The following is a 19,983-nucleotide window of genomic DNA, read 5'->3' on the forward strand; positions in this document are numbered from 1 at the left end:
CACCTTTTTAAAAGGGCTATCACAGCATGCACATAATGTCAGCAAATAAGGTGAATCAGCATGGAAGTAAAATATGCTTATTCAATGACAGAAAATTAAGTTGTTCTTGTGGAAAAGCCTGGTTCAGCACAGGACAAAATAAAATTAAGGAAAAATCTGAAAGGATATTGACTTATCTATTCAGTCCAAGAGATATCCCATACAGAAACCCTTATAGCAAGAGACCCATGGTAGAAACCACTTAATCTACTTTCTGCACATTTTCTGGGCATATTTCTCAAAGTGAAATTCTTACAAAAGAACAAAAGAAAAGGGACAATTTTAAAAATGTGAAGTGTGACAATATTATCTATTTAAAGAATTAAAAATTAGAAAAAGAAGAAAACACTTCCTAGGTTAGAGGATTTTTTCTTAAAACAAATGTGTAATTTATTTTTAGGTACCTAAACGAAGGTGAGTTTGCAAAGATGTGTATGCTCCTGAAATTAATGAAGATGAACTAATTGTATTTATCCCCTGGTCTGAAATGGGAAATGAAACATGGTTCTGGTGTTCTGAATTTCTGTGTCTTCTAATACCAGAAAACAATTTCTGAACAATTTCTGTTAGAATATTCTTAATTAGACATGGAGAGTGGACAAGTGATTAGAAGAAATTTGTGAGTTAGATACTTGCTCCAGGATGAGAAGAATATGATTTCAACATGTGAGGAGTAGATGGGAATGCATACTTTTGGGCACACTTTTTATCGACAATTTCCAAAGACTCACTCCTCAGTCCTTTGTTCCATTCTTTCAAAACCCCCTTCCTCAAAGATCCTGTTTATTCTTATTGTTTAGACTCTCAGCCTTATATAGTTGTGACTCCAATGTGTATCTCCAATCCTGACCTCTCTCCTGAACTACTGTATTATATCTTTAACTGCCTACTATAAATTTCCAATTGGATATCCTGCTGTTACCCCAAACTCATATTAAACTATCATCTTTCCTCCCAAATCACCTGTCTCTTCTGTATTGCTAGTTTAACTGATATTATTACCACCGATATCCTAATCATCTAGACTCATCAACTATATTTGATACTTTCCATTCTATATATTTTTTATATATAGATATATATATAGTATACATATATACTATATATATAGTATATTTATATATATTTATAGTATATATATATATATATACTATATATACATATACTTTCCATACTATATATTTGATACTTTCCATTCTTTAGTCTCCATATCTAATCAATCATTCATTTCCATTGCTTATTTCTTCAAAATGTGCCCTTTCCTTTACATTCTCAAGGCTAAGATGTGCACTGAGGCCTCTATCAGTTCACTCAGACTGTCTCTTGTTTGTTTGCTTAACAGTCTTTAAATGTCTTTCACTTCTCAGTCTGGCTTCTACACTGTCACCAGGTTAACTTTCATATGGTTATGTTACTTTCCTCCTCAAAAAGATTTAATGGCTCCTCAGTACCTGGTTCTACATATTCTGGCCTCAGTTATTCTCATCTCCTGCTACTCTAGAAGGTTAATTGATCTTCCTTGCCAGTTGCTTCTGAACCTTTATGTTCATCTTCCTCTGGTCTGATCTAAACTTTAAGCTCTTTTAAGGATCCATATGCAGAGTCAAACAAAACAAATTCCTACATTCTCTATGCCCCAAAATATATCTCATTCTAGGTGAATAGCTTTCCATGTAATTGTATCTTACCTCTTTCAAATAACATATAAGGTCATTGAAGGCAGAGACCATGTACCAAACATATTTATACCTTCCCCCCAGCCCCACTGCATTGTACACAAATACCTATAAATGATTGATTTATAAGAGACTGTTCTTACTAAAACTTATTGGAGGCTACGCTATGGCATGATAATATATTGTATATTCTGGTTTATAAAGATCTGTTTTGCACTATTAATTATCTGGAATCACATGATAGAATTCTAAAGACAATTAAAACATTTTTAAAAACCAAAGTCTCTACATGTCAATAACTGTGGCAGACTTATGGAAGGGCCTGGGATCTTCAGGCATGGTTGGGCTGTTATCTGTATTATGGTACAGAACAACATAGGTCCTTGTATCCCAAAGAGATCAAAGAAGTGGGAAAAGGACCCACATGTACAAAAATATTTATAGCAGCTCTTTTTGTGGTGGCAAAGAACTGGAAATCAAGGGGATGCCCATCAATTGGGCCATGGCTGAACAAGTTGTGGTATATGAATGTAATGGAATACTATTGTGCTATAATAAATGAGGAGCAGACAGACTTCATAATAACCTGGAGAGACTTATGTAAACTGATGCTGAGTGAGGAGAGCTCTCATCAATGCAAGGTTATAAGACAACTCTAAAAGACTCACGATGGAAAGAGATATCCTCATCCAGAGAAAGAAATACAGAGTCTGAATGCAGATTGAAGCAGACTGCTTGCTCTCTCCCTCTTTGGAGTTTTGTTTTGTTTCCTCTTTCTCTTTGTTCATTCCATTGGATATAATCCTTCTTTACAACCTGACTAATGTTTAATGTGAAGTTATTTGTAGATCCTATATTTGATTGCATGCCACCATGAGGGAGGGGGGAGGAAAGGAAGGGGGAGAAAATGTAAAACTCAAGGGATTGTGAAACTGAATGTTGTAAACTAAAAGTAAATAAATAAAATTTTTAAAAAAGAACAACATAGCTCCATTTGAATATTTGAAGCCTGCCTTTCTTGTCCATATCCTTTCATGAATCTACCATAGGGATTTCACCCAACATGCTGAGGACCTTCCTTACTTTCTCTTGAAAGTCCCCTCTGGCAAATCATTCCACTTCTCTAAGCCTCAGTTTCCTAACTGTAAAATGGGAATAATAATAATAATTTTATCTTCTAGATTGTAGTGAGGATTAAAAAAATAGCATTTATTAAGCATTCCCTATGTGCTAAGCATTATACTGTTCTGGAAGTACAAATATAAGTAGAAAGCAAGACGTTAAGGATTAAATGAAATAATATCAAGTGATTTGCCAGATTTAAAATGCTATGTAAATATTATTTACATTATTACTATTATTCATTGATAAGCTACGAAATAGGACCTTAGGCAGTGCACTGGCTTTGTTTGACTCCCAACACAGCATTTGATTGAAAATACTATAATTTTTAGTAAATACATGTGTGCACACACCCAGAGCATCCTCAGTTAAATCAGGGAGGGCTGTACTGCCTCGATGGGCTGCTTTCCCTGGTATCCTGAAAGCTCCGGTGTTCACAGCGCAATGATCAGCATTCAGGACGGAAAGCAAACACAAAAAGCAGAGGAAAAGATAAAAGGCAGTACTCACCTTCTTCTCCAGCCGATCAATTAGCTTCTGGAGTCTGTTTATCTGGGTCATCCACTGGCTGTCTTCCTCTAACAGGCCTTGGGGAAGACAAATCATGATGACAGTTTGCTACACACACATCTAAACTTCAAGCAGAGTAGCAATACTGAAAGAGCTGAGACTTTTTCTTTTACGTTGAAGGAAGAACTCAGTGTATCTGATTAAGTTAACTCACTTTTTGTTGTTCATTCACTTCAGTCACGTCTGACTCATTGTGACCCCATTTGGGGTTTTCTTGGTAGAGACACTGAAGTGATTTGTCATTTTCTTCTCCCCCTCATTTTACAGATTAGGAAACTGAGGCAAATGGGATTAAATGACTTGCCCAGGGTCACACAGATAGTAAGTGTCTGAGGTCAGATTTTATCTCAGATCTTCCTGACTCCCAGCCAGGTGCTCTATCCACTGAGCAACCTACCTGCCCTAAATTAACTCAATAGTCCATGTATAATTAGAATAGGAGGAGCATGTGCTTGCTGGGTTACTAATTTTCCTAGGCACATTTCTCCTGTTGGGATAATTTGTGAGATTCTTTTCTTCAAAACTGACTGTGTCGGCTTTGAGTTTTTCAGGGAGAAAGGAAAGAGTAATGAGGAGCCTGGCAACTATGCCCGGGCAGGGACAAGTTGAAGGAAATGAAGATGACTTGAGGAGACATGATACTCATCATTATAACTGGGAAGGTGTGATAGAGAACTGGACTAAGTCAAGAAACTCTGGGTTCAAATACTGCTTAAAATGCTCACTAATTGTGTGATTCTAGACAAGAAAAGTCCCTTAACAGAAAGACTGGAATGTAGAAATACCTTAAGGCACTAAACTGGGCCAATTGGCAGAGTGCACTTTTAGAAAAATTCACAAGGCAAAGAACATAGAGATAGGATGAGTAAAATTATAATTTTGACATCAACAGATATGCCTGACCCTTTGGTGTTTAATCCCTCCTCTCCCCAAGTCTCAGTTTCCTTTTCTATAAAACTGGAATGCAGCAATTACTCACAGGATAAAATTAGATAATCCTTATATAAATGGGAGGTATTATCATCATTGCTAAGCATTTGAATACAGGAGAAATTATATTTGTTTTGCTTGGCCTACAGGGCAGAGTGAGGGGCAACGGGTGGAAGTTGATGAAGTAAATTTATCCTTAATGTATGAAAAAAATTCGCAATAATTAGGGCTATATAATGGTGGATTGGGCTGTCTCCAAGAGTGGTGAGTTCCTTTTTTGTTGGAGTTATTCATGAGAAGGCTTGATGATAATTTGTTGGGAATGATAATAGTTAGCATTTATATATTGCTTTAAGGTTTGCAAATGCTTTACTTGTGTTAACTCATTTGGTCTTCATATCAATTCAGTGAGGTAGAGGCTATTATCAGTCCCATTTTACAGATCAGAAAACTGAGACTGAGAGAGGTGAAGCAATTTGCCCGGGATCCCACAGCTAGGAATACTGTAGTTGAATTCTTGGTCAGCTATGGATTGATTGAGGTCCCTTCCAACTTTGAGGTCCAATGTTGTTGTTTACTCATTTTTCAGTCATGCCCAACTTTTCATGTTCCCATTTGGGGTTTTCTTGGCAAAGATACTGGAGTAATTTTCCATTTCCTTCTCCAGCTTATTTTACAGATGAGGAAACTGAGGCACACAGAGTTAAGTGACTTGCCCAGGGTCACACAGTTAGTAAGTGTCTGAGGCCGGATTTGAACTCAGGAAGATGAGTCTTCCTGACTCTAAGCCTGGTTCTTTATCCATTATACCACTTCGCTGCCCTGATATGAGTTTAGGGTAGATTGTCATCCCTGCTTCTTTGTTTTCTCTCACTTGGGTTCCCCCCTCCCCATTACCAGCTAGCTGTTTACTGATAGAGCCTCACTTACTTATTAGGATCCTTGGCAGAACCACACCCCCTTCTCAGCCACCATGGAGCTGTAGCTGATCAGGATCCTCCAAAGTACATGACCAGGGTCACCACCCTTCTCTCTAGAGATGGCTTTATGCTCAGTATTCATTATCTCATTCAGCTTCATTTGTAGAACAACTACTCAGCAGAGAAAGTCAGAAATGTCACCTTCTTTACCTGGGCCACCTGTATGAAACTGAGGGCTGTTGGGAGAGAAGCTGCTGTGTCTCTGGACTCTGCGACTGGATCGTTTGCCAGGCCACGGAATTGACAGGACTTCTGGTTTGGTTGGGCCTTGCCTTTAACCAAAAAGAGAAAGAGTGAATCTTCATGTCAGCTTCACAGAATCACAGAATTTTAGAATTTGAAGGTACCTCAGGGTCTTCTAGTTGACCAGGTCTGAGAAGACTTCAGGGTCTTTTAGAGCTCATTCTTCTAGCCTACCCCCCAATCCCCCCCCCCCCCAATTTCATTTGCAACATAATTGAAAAGTGGTCATTAAACCGTGTGTCTGAGAACCCATATCTTCCAAGGCATCCCACCTCACTTTTAGATTTTCTTATTTGAACCCTGAATTTGCTTTTTTGTGGTTTATACCTATTGATTTTGATTCTTCCTTCTGGAATTGAAAAGGGTTCTAAATCCCTTTTCCACAGGACAGCACTTCAAATACTTGTACACAACTTTCATGATCTCCTCTAGTCTGTTCCTGTTTAAGATAAACACCCCGGAACCCTTCATTTTCAAAAATTATGGATTGGAAGCCGCTTTCCATTCTGAATGCCCTCATGGTTGCTCTAGATTATCAATGCCCTTTCCAACCATGATACCCAGAACATAATGCTCCAAATGGGATTTGATCAATTAGCTCCTGATTACTGGATTACCAGAAGCTATACCTATTGTAGTTAATACCCAGATTACATACCAGAATTATATTAATTTATTTTGGTTGGTTGTTTTTGGCTGCCTTGTTGCATTATTGACTCAGATTAAGCTTACAGTACTGTCACCAGATCTCCAAGGTTTTTTTTTTTTTCAGATGAACTGTTGTCTATATATGATATATATGTCATGCTGTCTCACCATCCTTCACCAACTTGTACCTGAGGCTGATTTTTTTTTAAATGAGAGTAAGACTTTTCATTTATCTTTATTAAACTTCATCTTATTTGTTTCTGCTTCAAGTTCTAGCATGTTAAGATCCTATAGGAATACTAACTCTTTCTTGTACAAAATGACTGATATGGAAATATTTCACATAATTGTACATGTATAACCTATATTTGATTACTTACCTCCTCAGGGAGGGTTGAAGGGAGGGAGGGATGCAATTTGGAATTCAAAATTTAAAAACAATGTTTTAAAATTGTTTTAATGTAATTGGGGAAAAATAAAATATATATAAAAAAGAAAAAAAAGGAATACTAACATTTTAAAAAATGTATTTTCTGACAGCGATTGTCTGTTCAAGGGAAAAGAGGTCTGGAAAGAGAATTGCTGTTTTCTAAGTGGCCTCCAGAGACATAAGAAAAGGAACTGCACATAGACCTAAGGCGCAAGATTCAGTGGTTTTGTTGAAAAATAAAGAAAAAAATCTGTTATCAAAATTATTTATTAATGTATGACTTGTGAAATAAAAAATCAATATATATGTAATATATTACATGTATACATTCATACATGTATGATCATGAAATGAAAGACAAAAACTGACCAATCACAGAATAACATGTGTATATCATAGGAATTAGCGCCAGAAGGGATCTTAAGAATCTTGGTTCCAGTGTTCCATTTCAAAAATGTGAAAACTGAGGAGGAGGACAGATGGAAGAGGAGACTTGCCAGAGGTTGCACAGGTGACCTACCTCAAACAGCAGAGCCATTATTCAAAGCCAGGTGTTCCTGGCTCCAGAGCCAGTGTCCTTTCTACTATACCCATGCATGCACTATTCATGGTATAAACGCCACTGATGCAGTTCAGTTTCAAACATTTAGGCTAAAGATGTGAAAAGATTTTCTGTGACCTCAGAAATCATTAAATTTTCTACGAGCATTAATAGTTGCTGATACCAGTTACCAAAATATTCCTTTTATTGCTTTAAACTAAGGAAATATAAGCCTTACTTAGATTTTATACATATCTACAAAAGCCATATTTGTCCATATTCTTGCTTGGCAATTTCTGCCTGATTCCACACAAGGCTGTGTTAAGTAAACAAGAATACCCATCTAAGCTAGGAAGTGATAAAGGGATCAATTATATCCATTCCTTCCCCCTTCATATTTTGGAAATTACAGTGCACAAAAGATGTTTCATTCAGATTGTGATTAAACTCCTTTACTCTTATTTTTGTTGATTATTTACATTAAATTTGTTATTGTTGTTCAATCATTTCAGTTATGTTCAACTCTTTGTGACTGTGTTTGGGGTTTTCTTGGCAGAGATACTTGAGTAGTTTGCCATTTCTTTCTTCAGCTTATTTTCCAGATAATGAAATGGAGGCAAATTGAGTTAAGTTACTTGCCTAGGGTCATACAACTAGTAAGTATCTAAAGCTGGATTTGAACTCAGGAAGATGCATCTTCCTGATTCCAAGCCAAGTGCTCTATCCATTGTTCCACCTAGCTGCCCTTATATCAAACAAAAGAAGAAAAATTAATCATCTTTGCTTCATTCCTTAACTCCTTGGAAAAGTTTTCAATGTTTCTAATAACGACTTATTTCAGGGATAACAGTACTGTAGCTTACTTTCATATGACACTTTAAATTTTACATGTTATCTCATTTGATCCTTGTAGCTACCATGTGAGGTAAGTGTTGTTATTATTCCCATTTTACAGATGAAGAAACTGAGGCACAGAAAGGATATGTTACTTGCCCAGCGATATATAGCCAAGAAGTGAGTGAAGCAGGATTCAAATCCAAGTTTCATGTTATATCCCTCATGATTTGCTTCTACCCTATTCCATTTTCCTCGATATAAACTTTCTGAGTGATAAGTAATGCTCATGTTCTTTCCGATTGCTTCAACTCAAAATATACCACTCCTGAGACTGACAGGGGTGGTCAAATTTATCTGGTACAAAATCCTTTTATTTTCATCCCAGCTATGGTATTAACCACCATTCAAGATTGAAGTCTGGGAACTATTAAACAGATGTAGCCAGAAGAATAATTCTGCCAATGGCTTTGATCAAAGAGATTTTTTATTCTGCGTATCAGGTGAATTTCTTGCTTTTGTTCTCCTTGTTTCCATGGGCCTTTCACCTAAGATCTTTAGTCTCTGAGATTGTAGTTTTCAGGAATGAATACAGAATTATTCTATATAACCAAATAGCTTGAGATGGCTCTTTACTTCCAATTCCAGCTATATTTGAGCCAGTGACCTCTAAAATGAAAGCTTCTACAAGTCATTAACATTACTCTAATCCTATTCATTTCCCCTGGACTTATATTGTTTTATGTTCCCTCTCATTAAACACAGCTGCTATGCAGCTGCTGGCAGTGACCAAATGAGAATGAACTCAAAGCCATCCTAGGGACTAAAACAAAGGAAAATCATTGTTCCTTTAAAAAAAAATCTCTGCATGGTGTTTATTATGGAACACAAATGTGCTGCAGGTAGCCACAGAAAATCAAGGCATCAGTCTATGGCCAGAGGGCCTGAGATGTAAAAACTGTTCTTCTCTGCTGCATGATTTGACTCTTAAAAAAGAACCCATTTTAATTCCAGTTACTGAACAAAAGAGACAATAGAACAAGCCTTATTTTCTCATTAGGCAAGAGAAATCTGTTTCATTGTGCCTTAAGACATTTTGTTTCCCATTTTTGCGAGCCGAGAATTAGCTATTTTTGCTTTTCTAAAACTATTTTGTATGCTTTGCTATTTGAAAAGGAAGCATGAGGGTAGCAGACTCTGAATCATTAAATACCACCTTTTAAATGCTATTTTAGTACAGTGATGTTCTTTACTTTCAGTTGTGTCATTGTCCATACACTTGACCATGACACTCATCTCACCTTAGCTTCAGTCATTCAGGTGTGTTACCTCACCATCCATCACCTGGAACTATTTCACTGAAATTCTCTGCTGAACACAACCTCCTTTCCTTCCACACCCTCACTTCCACAAACCTACTCTTTGCTTTCAGTGCTAGGTCCTTTGACTCCTCCCAGTTTTCCCAGTCGATCCTTCTGGTCCTGCCTCAATGCTTCAATACCCAATCAGGAACCCCTGGTCAGGTATTTAAATGAGTGTTCACTCCACTCTTAATTTTTTTTTCCCTTTTATTCTTTGGCATTTCTTTCTTTCCTAAATCCTAACCCTGGGCAATCCCCAGTGAGGTACTAAGCTATGTGGAAGAAAACTAGGAAAATATTGATTGTATTTAATGTAAATGTATGCTGTCCTTTTATTTTTCTTTGATTAATTTTCTATTTCATTCCTTTCAATGGCTCTTCTAAGCCTCCAGGTCCTTAATCTCCAATTCTATCACTGTTGCTTTTGCCCTCAGCTGAAGGCTTTGCTTCTTTTACTGAAAACAAGGCCTTCGGATGAGAACTTTTCCAACTTCCCTACTCTCTATATCAATGCCACTCAAGGTCTTCACTCATCCTTTCTTTTTACCCTTATGTCTCAGAGAAAAAGGTAGCTCTCCTCCTTGCTGAGCCTAACCCTGACAATTGTACTCCTGATTCCATTCCTACCTGCTATCCTCAGTAACCTACTTCATCGATCATTTCCTATCTCTTTGTGTTTATTCTCTCCCTCTCCATCCATTCCTTTCTCTCCACTTAAAAATTTAATCAGATCTCATCTTATTTGGTTAACAAGTCACAAGCATTTATTAAGCCTATACTTCACCAGGCACAGTGCTAAACCCTGGGGATTAAGCCTAAAGGGAGGTAAAAACACAGGATTCACATTCTAGTAGGGGAGACAACATGCAAACATCTATTAATTGTCGACCTGAAAGTTTGGTTAAAGGAGGCAAACAGGCTAGGTAATATGTAAATCCATATTGTTTATTCCCTTAAAGCTAGTTGGATACATAACATGTATGGAAATCTGACTGCCTGAACAAAGGAATGAGAAGGCTTAAATGAGAAGGTTCTAAAATTTTAGAACCATCCCAATTCAGGGTGGCTGTGTCACTCAAATTTGTGATCTCCATAAATGTTTAATCTTTGTATGAGAAAGGAATTTTCTTAATTGAATAGGTGGTAAATACAGTAAGAGTATTTGTTGACACAAAGTGTCAACTGAAATTATGACTCAGGATAGCTGTGTTTTCTTTACCATTAACGTGCCATAACATAGTATATATCCAAAAATATATTAAGAGAAAGTCCTATTACTCAAGTTAGTGCCTCAGGTTAAGGTTCTCATCCTTAATGGCCATAAAGTCAGCCCCATCTGACTTTGTTGACATAAAAAGAGGTATTCTCTGAGTTTACTCAGAGAACAAAGAAGCTGTTAGGTCCAGGCTCTTCCTCTGGTTGATTAGTTCAGACTCTGGCCCTTATTGAGGTTATTAAATTGATATTAAACAATTATCATTACAGATGTAATATATACCACATAAATGGAAGGTAAGGACAGAGAGAATGCCCTAGCAGCAAGGAAGAGATGGGGTAGAGATTGGAAAAGGCTTAGTGGAGAAGATAAACTAACTCCTTAGTGAGTTTTGAAGAAAATGAAGAACTCTAGAAAGTGGAAGTGAAGAGGGAGAGTATGTACAGGGGGTATGGGATATCCAGTGAAAAGGCACACAGCTCCAAGATGAGATTGTGTGCAAGAACAGCAAGGAGAACAGTGTTGCTGAATCACAGAGAACATGGAGAGAGTTAAATATAAGGGAAAGATAGGAAGGAACCAGCTTATGATGAGCTTTAAAAACCAAACAAAACAATTTAGACTTGTCCTTACATGTTATAAAGAGCCATTGGAATTTACTGAGTCCAGAAGTGACATGGTGTCAGACCCATGCTTTCAAAAAATCACTTTAGTAGCTTGAAAGGCTGTGGGTTGAAGTGGGGAGAAACCTGAGGTTCTATCCTAAACAAAACAGAAAGCACACTTCCCTTGATATTTATGTTGTGGTCTAGGGGTTCTGGGAACCCTGAAATACAAGGGCAAAGGGTACAGGTCTGTCTCCAAAGAATTTGACGACTCAACTCTTCTTTCAATGGAGACAACACTTATTTTGTTGCCAATAGAAGCAGTGAGATTTTAAGAATCTGTGTATTTGGTAGGGACAAGACTGACCTTTTTTTATAGGGAAAAAGATTGTGGGAAGATTTGGATGGGATCAAGGAGTGGCAAATAGCCTGGAGTGACCCAGAAGTAACAGAGGAGGGGTCTAGGTAGGATTAAGGAATGGGAAGTAGCCTGGTCCTGAGTTAACAGATAATGAAGGGCTGGGCTGAGTCAGAGGTAACTGGGAATGTAGGATTGGGCAGGTGGACTACAATGAAAGGGGAGCTGGAAGGATTACTGGGATGGGTGATGCCTCAGGATAATGCCAGGGATCTGGGCTGTGTGGAAAAATTCAGGGCCTTTTCCTTTTTGGGGTCCAGATTCCAAACACATGGTCTTTTCCTTTTAGGGGTTCAGATCCCATCCCCATCATTTCTACCCTCTAAAAATGTTGTCCTAAATTGAGGGGATGTCCATCAATTGAGGAATGGCTGAACAAGTAATTGTATATGATTGTGATGGAATACTATTGTGCTATAAGAAATGATGAGCAGGGGCAGCTAGGTGGCTCAGTGAATAGAACCCTGGAGTCAGGAGGACCTGAGTTCAAATCCAGCCTCAGACACTTAACACAAAACTACCTGTGTGACCTTGGGCAAGTTACTTAACCCCAATTGCCCAGCCTTCCCCCTCCAAAAAGCAAAAAAAAAAAAAAAAATGATGAGCAGGATGCTCTCAGAAAAACCTAGGAAGATTTACATGAACTGATGAAAAATGAAATGAGCAGAACAAGGAAAACAGTGTACACAGTAACAGCAATATTGTATGATGATCAATTGTGAATGACTCAGCTATTCTTAACAATACAATGACAGTTCCAAAGGACTTATGATAAAAAATACTATCTATCTCTAGAGAGAACTGATGGAGTCTGAATATAGATTGAAGCATACTTTTTCTTTGCTTTATCTTTCTTCATGTTTTTGGTGTGTTTTCTTTCATGACATGACTAATGTGGAAATATGTTTTGCAGGACTACTCATGTACAACCTATACCAAATTGTTTGCTTTCTCAATAAGGGGGGGAGGGGAGGGAGGAAGGGAGAGAATTTGGAACTCAAAATTAAAAAAAAATAAACGTTAAAAATTATTTTTACATGTAATTGGTGAAATATAAAATATTAAATAATAAAAAAAATAAGTTGTTGTCCTAGCTCTTCTTCCCTTGACCCCTAAGTTTCTAGAAAGCGTGGTCCATTGCCAGCTATATTTCCCTCTTCATGATCCCCTCACTCTTCAACTCTTTGCAATTTGACTTGATAGTGATACGCCACAAGTTGTTTCCAAATCTTGTTTGCAACGCTACAAATGATGCTGTTTTTATTAGTATATTTTAGGACTGCAAGTTCAATGTTAGTTAACAGTATGATGTGAAAATAAAGATAAATAATAAAATTCTAGGCTACATTAATTAAAGAAGATAACAGTTTTCAGGAAAAGAAATGATTCTTCCACTCTTCTGGTCAGATGATATCTGGAGTATTGTACTCAGAATTTAAGGAGGATATTGTAAATTAGAACACATCAAGGGGAAAAGCAACCAATATGATGAAGAATCTTGAGTTTACTTTATATGAATATTCGTTGAAGGGACTGGGCATGTTTAACCTGGAAAAGAGAAGCCTGAGGGAGAAGAACGTGGAAAGGGGATTAGATTTGTTTTGCATTGTCTGGGAGGGCAGGAATTAGGAGCAGTGGGTGAAAGTGACCAATTTAAGCTTAATATCAGGAAAACAATTAAATAGACTATCTAAGAGAGCTATCTTGAAGTGGAATGAACCGAATCAGAAAGTATTGAGTTTCCTGTAATTGAAGGTCTTCAAGCAAAGGCTGGAGGTATGTTGTGGAGGGACTTCCTTACCATGATTACACTGTGGAGGGACTTCCTTACCATGATTAGACTGGCCTAGAGACTGACTGAAGTCCCATCTTAGTCAGATTCTGCGATGTGTGACATGTTGAAAAACTACACCCTAAACGAATCCATATAACTATGCTTGGCGGAACATGCTGAGTGTTGGACTTTAATTCTAATGAACAATGTTGCTGAGTTTAAAACAATTTGGGAGTGAACATAGCAAATGATAATCCTTTATTTTTCTTTTCTAAATTTCTTCCCATACTTAGAATGTTATTGCAATGATGACTTGGATGGTAATGACCCTTAGTAATGTTTTGGTTGAAACTGATTTGTATAATTAACCTTTTCCTTTTTGTTGGCCATCTTTCATTTGCGTATGAGCAGACTATTCTGATTTCAGCACTCTGAGGCTCCATGACACCCATCTTTATTTTTTCTTCATTTTCTCTATTCTTTTATATCACTGGGCCTACTTCATTCTCAACTCCCTCTGATTTATCTGAAAGATACCAAAAAGGAATGCTATTTAGGTGTTTTAGAGCTAGAGTTTGAAGAAAGCAGTCCTCTGGTGTCTCAGAATTTACCTTTCCTCATTTTTGTACCTAGGCTATTTCTTTTCAAGCCCCTGTAGATTTCCACTAGTCCCTTTGTCCCTAAAGGGCATTCTGGAGAAACATGCTGCTTACCTCTCTTGGCGAGTTTGTTCCTCTGTGGTTTCCATGGCACACTCCAGGGAATTCTGCAGAGATTGCAGCTGGTTCAAGGTTTCCTTCAACAAAAACCTAGTAACAAACTGTTCCAAGTTGGAGGCCTCTTGATAGTCCTAAAATGACAGAAGTAGATGAAGTGAGAGTTTGGGGTGAAGGAGAAAAGTAAAATGCATGTATTTCCACTCCTACAGCCTCTCCATCCTCTAATCACCCCTAGAAAGACAGGGAAGACAGAAGGAGAGAAGAGGTGAGAAAAAAACAAGACTAGAATTGATGGAAGATATTCCAGAGAAAGAAATGGAATAACAAATTTTCATGAAACAGAACAAAATGAAGCAAAAGTCAATGCTGAATTGTATAACATTTATACTTAGATTCATTGAGCCTCAAGGTCTAGATATAGGGTAAAATTTAGTGGAATTATAGAAGAAATAACTGCAGCAAAGAAGAAAAAATTCTCTGGAAAAAGATTCAATCTGACAATTATTCATAACAAATTTAATTCCTATGGACAGTCAAGTCAGGAAGTGTATTAGGTCCCCTTTTCCATCTAAGTACAATCACACTCTCAGGAGCTGGCTTAATTTCCTTTTGATGTATATATAGAAAGCAGCTCCTGATGCCAAAGAAATTTCTGTAGAGCTTTATTAAGAATCTCAGTAAAAAGATGTTTGACATGACAAAGTTAAATGGCCTACTGAGTTTGCATCTGTTTATCTTCCAGTCACCCAGCCTTGGTCTTCCATAATCTTCAATGCAGCACCTTAACCAAATAAGCTCACACTCACAAAATCTTTAGTGTAGGCAGAAATATTGAGACATGTTCAAAGAAGTGCCCAGGGACTTATAGACACACATCCCCTTTCACCCTGCCTAGATTAGTCTGGTCAGAGGAAGGAGGTCTTGATGCTGCTGTTGTCTGTGGTACTTACCTTTCTTTTCCCTAGGTGGGCCAAGGAGACACAGAACAGGCATCCTGGTGCTCATTAAACTTGGAGAGGTCTCACTTCTCTAAAGCCCTTTTTCTTCCTCTTCTTCACATCCCTATTTTCGTCAGCAGTACTTCTATCTAGTCTCATCAGCCCCTTTGGCTTCCTCCTTGTTCCTTGCTCCGTTTAATGAATCACCATGTCTAGTCTACTTTCCCTCTTCTCAGTTCTGTTATATTACTGGACTTTCTTCTTTCTCAACTCCCTCAAATTTATCAGTCTTCCTCCTTTCCTTTCCATTTCCATGGTTACAAACTTCCCGCCCCCCTCCCCCAACTCCCTTCCTTTCCCTTTCTCTCTCTCCCTGTCCCTCCCTTCGCCTCAGGGTGCTCTGCCCAAAGAAGGTAGATTTTGTTGGCTGAAAGCTTCGTCATTAACTTGGGGTTTACTGTCTAGATTTCTTTTTCAAAGACCTAGTTTTAAACCCAATTCACTCTGGAGCTCATAGATTGGACAATAGGTCCCTGCCCTCCTAGCACAGAATAAATGTAAATAGTAAATAGTAACTGTTTCTCTTTTGGTCAGCAACCCTGAAGGTCTTCCCCTCCCAGTTTGATTTTTTTTTTAATTAAAGGAGCTATCCCTTGGCTCACTTCTTAAAGAGGTCTATTCACTGAATGAGCATTACCTCCCTCAAAGTGAGAACCTGAAAAGAACTCAGCCTAAAAGGACCAGGGTCTCCCGTTGTATCTTGGACTATCTGCAGTCATCCTGAATAACTATTTGGCCACTGGATCTAGATGGCTCTGGAGAAGAAAGTGAGGCTAGTGACCTTGCACAGCCCTCCCTCATTCAAATCCAAGTAAACTGTAAGTCATGTCATCATTCCCTGATGTCATGGTCCTCTTCGAGAATGAAGGCTACAGACCTAGTTCAGGCCATCATACCTTTCACTTGGATAATAGTTCCTGAATATATGTCCCATTCATTCCCTTTCCCCTCCCCCACCAATATCTTTCCCTAACCCCTCCCATCTTCCTTGTCTTTGCTCAGCCTATTGCCTATACTTAGAATACTCTAAAATCTTACTCCTCTTTCAAGGTCAAGCTCCTGCGCTACCTCCTATATGAAACCTTACATGATTCTTCCTTTTTATGAACAGAAGTGGATCTCAGTTTTGCTAGGGAAAAGACCCATTTGATCACAGACCTAAACACAGAAATCAGTTTCATGACTAAAATGCCCATGTTCTGAAGATTAATTATTTTCCGAACAGCTCAGATAGCACCTTTCTCTTTTAAGGTGATTTCTACACACCACAGTAAAGTGGTTTTATTCCTTAAATTGTCTATATTGCCTCTTCTTGTTATCCAAGTTCATTCAAACCCTTTTCTTGGATCAATTAATGAGATCAGGTTCATGTGTGTTGAAGGGGAGACACCAAACAAGCATTTCCTCATTAAATTGCTATCAGGTTTGGCCAATAGCAAAACCAACAACAATCACTATACCAACAAAATGAATAAAACAATTGCTAAATAATTTTAGTGATCTCAAAAGTTTTTTGTTTCAATTGTGCAATAAAATGAGTACAGGGTTTAGAAAGGAAAGGAGGTATTACCTGTTAAAGCAGCGGTGTGTATGTGTTTTGATGTCTTGTTATTTTGTGTTATTCTGTGGTTGTGTTGTTTTGTGATCTCATCATGTCCCATGGATTTAATCACTATCTTTATGCCTATGATTTTCAAATCTACCTTTCCTGCCCCAACCTCTCTGCTGACCTCCAATCTCACATCTCTAACTGCCTTTTAGCATCTTGAACTGGAGGTCTTAGCAGGCATCTTAAACTCAATATGTCCAAAACAGAACTCATTATCTTTCTGTCTAAACCATCCCCACCTACTACCTTCCTGATCACTGTAGAGGGCAACACCATCACCCCAGTCTCTCAAATTCTTCATCCTGGATTCCTAACTATCTCTCATTCCCTACATCCAAACTGTTGCCAACATCTTTTTATTTCATATTTTATTTTATTATTTTGCAACATCTCTCAAAAACCTTTTCTCCTTTGATGCTGACATCACTCTAGTGCAGGCCTTCATCACCTCATGTGTGGATTATTACAATAATCTGCTGATGGGTCTTTCTGTATCAAGTCTCTTTCTACTCCAACCAATACTCCATTAAGCCACCAAACTAATTTTCCTAAAGCACAGGTCACCCAGCAGCCCTCCCCCAATAAGCTCCACTGGCTTCCTATTGCCTCCAGGAACAAATACAAAATACCCTGTTTAGGATTAAAAGCTCTTCCTAGCCCCTTCCTATCTTTCCAGTCTTGTTACACCTTAAACTCTGACCCATACTCTTCAATCCAGTGACACTAGCCTCCTTGCTGTCCTATGAATAAGACACTCCACCTCTTTGGTTCTGGGCTTTTGGGGTGGCTATCCCCTATGCCTGGAGCGCACTCCTTCTGTTCCATCTATTGACCTTCCTGGCTTCCTTTAAGTTCCAGCTGACATTGTATCAACTACAGGTTAGTAGTCAGTCCCTTAATTCCAATGCCTTCCCTCAGTTAATTATTTCCTATTTATACTATAAATATCTTGCTTTGTATATATTTGGTTGCATGCTGTCTCCCACATAAGATTGGAAGCTCCTTGAGGGCAAGGATTGTCTTTTGCTTTTTTTTTTGTATCCTAGCATTTAACACAGTGCCTGGCACATAGTAGGCACTTAATACATGTTTATTGATTGATCAATAGCTTAAGATTTCATGAAGCCAAATGATTTAAAGCAGGGCTTCTTATCCTGCGGTCCAGGAACTTGTTTTAAAAATATTTTAATAACTGTATTTCAGTATAATTGGATTCCTTTGTAATCTTCTGTATTTTGTTTTATGCATTTAAAAACATTACTTTGAGAAGGATTCCATAGGTTTCACAAGGTTGGCAAGAGGCCCATGTGTAAGGGTTATGGGACTCAGTCATTTGGTATTTTAATAAATGTTCTAGTTTTATCCCCCATATAGAGAGTCTGATATATTTTGTGATTAATAACCACATCAGCATATTTATAATTGCTGTAGGCATTGTGAATATTGCATTGCTGATACACCATGACACACACAGACAGGTTAAGAACCTGTGATGTAAAATCCAACAGCAGGGTTTGGCACATTCTCAGACCATCTAAAATGGTTGTTTTTTATTAGGTGCTTGGGATCTGCCCCTGGGAAATAGGAGAACTGACTCATGCATGGACATTTTTCCGGTATCACTATTGGGTGATGGGAAGTAGAATTTTTCTTTTTCCAGTGTAGTTGGAACTCTATGAACTTAAAGAGGTCAGTCAAGCTTTTTCTTGCATTGGAGTATTGAGGTAAAGGGCTCCTTCTCTCATAGCAGGCAACCCCATGCAGTAAGGGAGGGAAGTGCTTTTGAGGGCCACCTCCTTCCTTCCAACCTCCCTTAGGCCACAAGGCCTCAAGAAAAAGGCTGGAACTTTTGGTCAGTTTTATCTGTCCTTTTTCAATTCTACCTGCAGGAGGTGGAATCCCCAACCTAGTACCTCAATCCATGAGGATCTAGGAGCATAGGGAGCTTTGAACTTGACTTGGTGGGTATAATGCTATGTTGGAACTGAGTTAAACTACAAGGCTAATCCCCCTCCCTTACTCAGAGACTGAAGTAGAATAGGGGGGATTATTCCCCTAAGGTGTTAGAGAAAATGTTTATAGGTTTGTTCTTAAGTATACTTTTGCAGTGACATTCCTTTGTGAAAGCTATTCTGATGTTAAATGGTTAAATAGAACTGGGATGGTAGTCCCTGGATCCCTCAGATTGAGGAACACAATTAGGGGGCTCTAGTCAAATGCAGAGAACAAAGATTACCCCAGCCCTATTAGGGTACTGGAGAACCCTGGGGGAGGGGGAAAATGTAAGAAATTTGTTTTTCAGAATGAAGCCAGAAAAAACACGTTACAATAGGAACAAAGAAAGTGAAAAAAAGATACTGTTTTTTTTAGCAGACTGAAATCTCAGTGTGAGGTAATGGATGGTTTTCCAGATAAGTCTATACCATGCTTCCTGCCCTCAGAATATAACACTCATCTTTAACCTCCTCACCCCCTTCAACTTCCACCCCTTTGGAATCTTCTTCCCATTGTGGGGTTCTGTTAACTGAGCTTTTATTTTATCTTTCACAGAATCAGGTCTCTACTGATCACACCATGCAACTACTACCTTTCATTCTCCAGATCTCCTCACATATTATTTTCCTTTATTAGAATGTAAGTTCCTTAAGTTGTGGCATATGATTGTAATGGAATATTATTGTGCTATAAGAAATGACAAGTAGGACAATTTCAGAAAAACCTTGGAAAGTCTTACATGAACTGATAAAAAGGGAAGTGAGCAGAACCAGGAGAATATTGTACACAGTGATAGCAATATTGTACAATGAAGAATTGTGAATGACTTAGCTATTCTCAGCAACACAATGATCCAAGACAATTCCAAAGGACTCATGATAAAAAATGTTATCTGTCTCCAGAGAAAGAACTGGTGGTCTTGGAATACAGACCAAAACATACTATTTTCCTTCTTCCTTCCTTCCTTTCTCCCTCCCTCGCGCCCTCCCTCCTTCCATTCCTTCCTTTTCTCTTTCTTCTTGCACAAAATTACTAATATGGAAATATTTTACATGATTGAACAAGTATAACCTTTATCAGATTGTTTACTGTCTCAGGGGAGAGAGGGAGATTGGAATAAAATTTGGAACTTGGAACTTAAAAAAAACTAACAAATGCTAAAAATTACTTTTACATGTAATTGGGGAGAAAAAAATATTAAAAAAGAATGCAAGTTCCTTAAGGGTAGGTACTGTTCTCTTTACAAGTTGTTGTTGTTGTTCTCCTCCTCCTCCT

General features: G+C 38.1%; 1 protein-coding gene across 1 annotated transcript in view; it reads right to left on the minus strand.

Annotated features, from left to right (window-relative positions):
- NECAB1 (N-terminal EF-hand calcium binding protein 1) overlaps nt 1-19,983 on the minus strand; it is a 238,226-nt gene that overhangs the window by 25,767 nt on the left and 192,476 nt on the right. Inside the window, exons 6-8 of the mRNA XM_069086671.1 lie at nt 14,101-14,237; nt 5,468-5,589; nt 3,348-3,424 (exon numbers count right to left, since the gene is read on the minus strand). Of these exons, the coding sequence (XP_068942772.1) occupies nt 3,348-3,424; nt 5,468-5,589; nt 14,101-14,237 (336 nt within the window). The remainder of the gene's footprint in view (nt 1-3,347; nt 3,425-5,467; nt 5,590-14,100; nt 14,238-19,983) is intronic.

This window comes from Petaurus breviceps, unplaced genomic scaffold, assembly GCF_028583685.1.
Source record: "Petaurus breviceps papuanus isolate PSGF00001 unplaced genomic scaffold, PetGlider_PUasm1.0 179, whole genome shotgun sequence".
Lineage (NCBI taxonomy): Eukaryota > Metazoa > Chordata > Mammalia > Diprotodontia > Petauridae > Petaurus > Petaurus breviceps.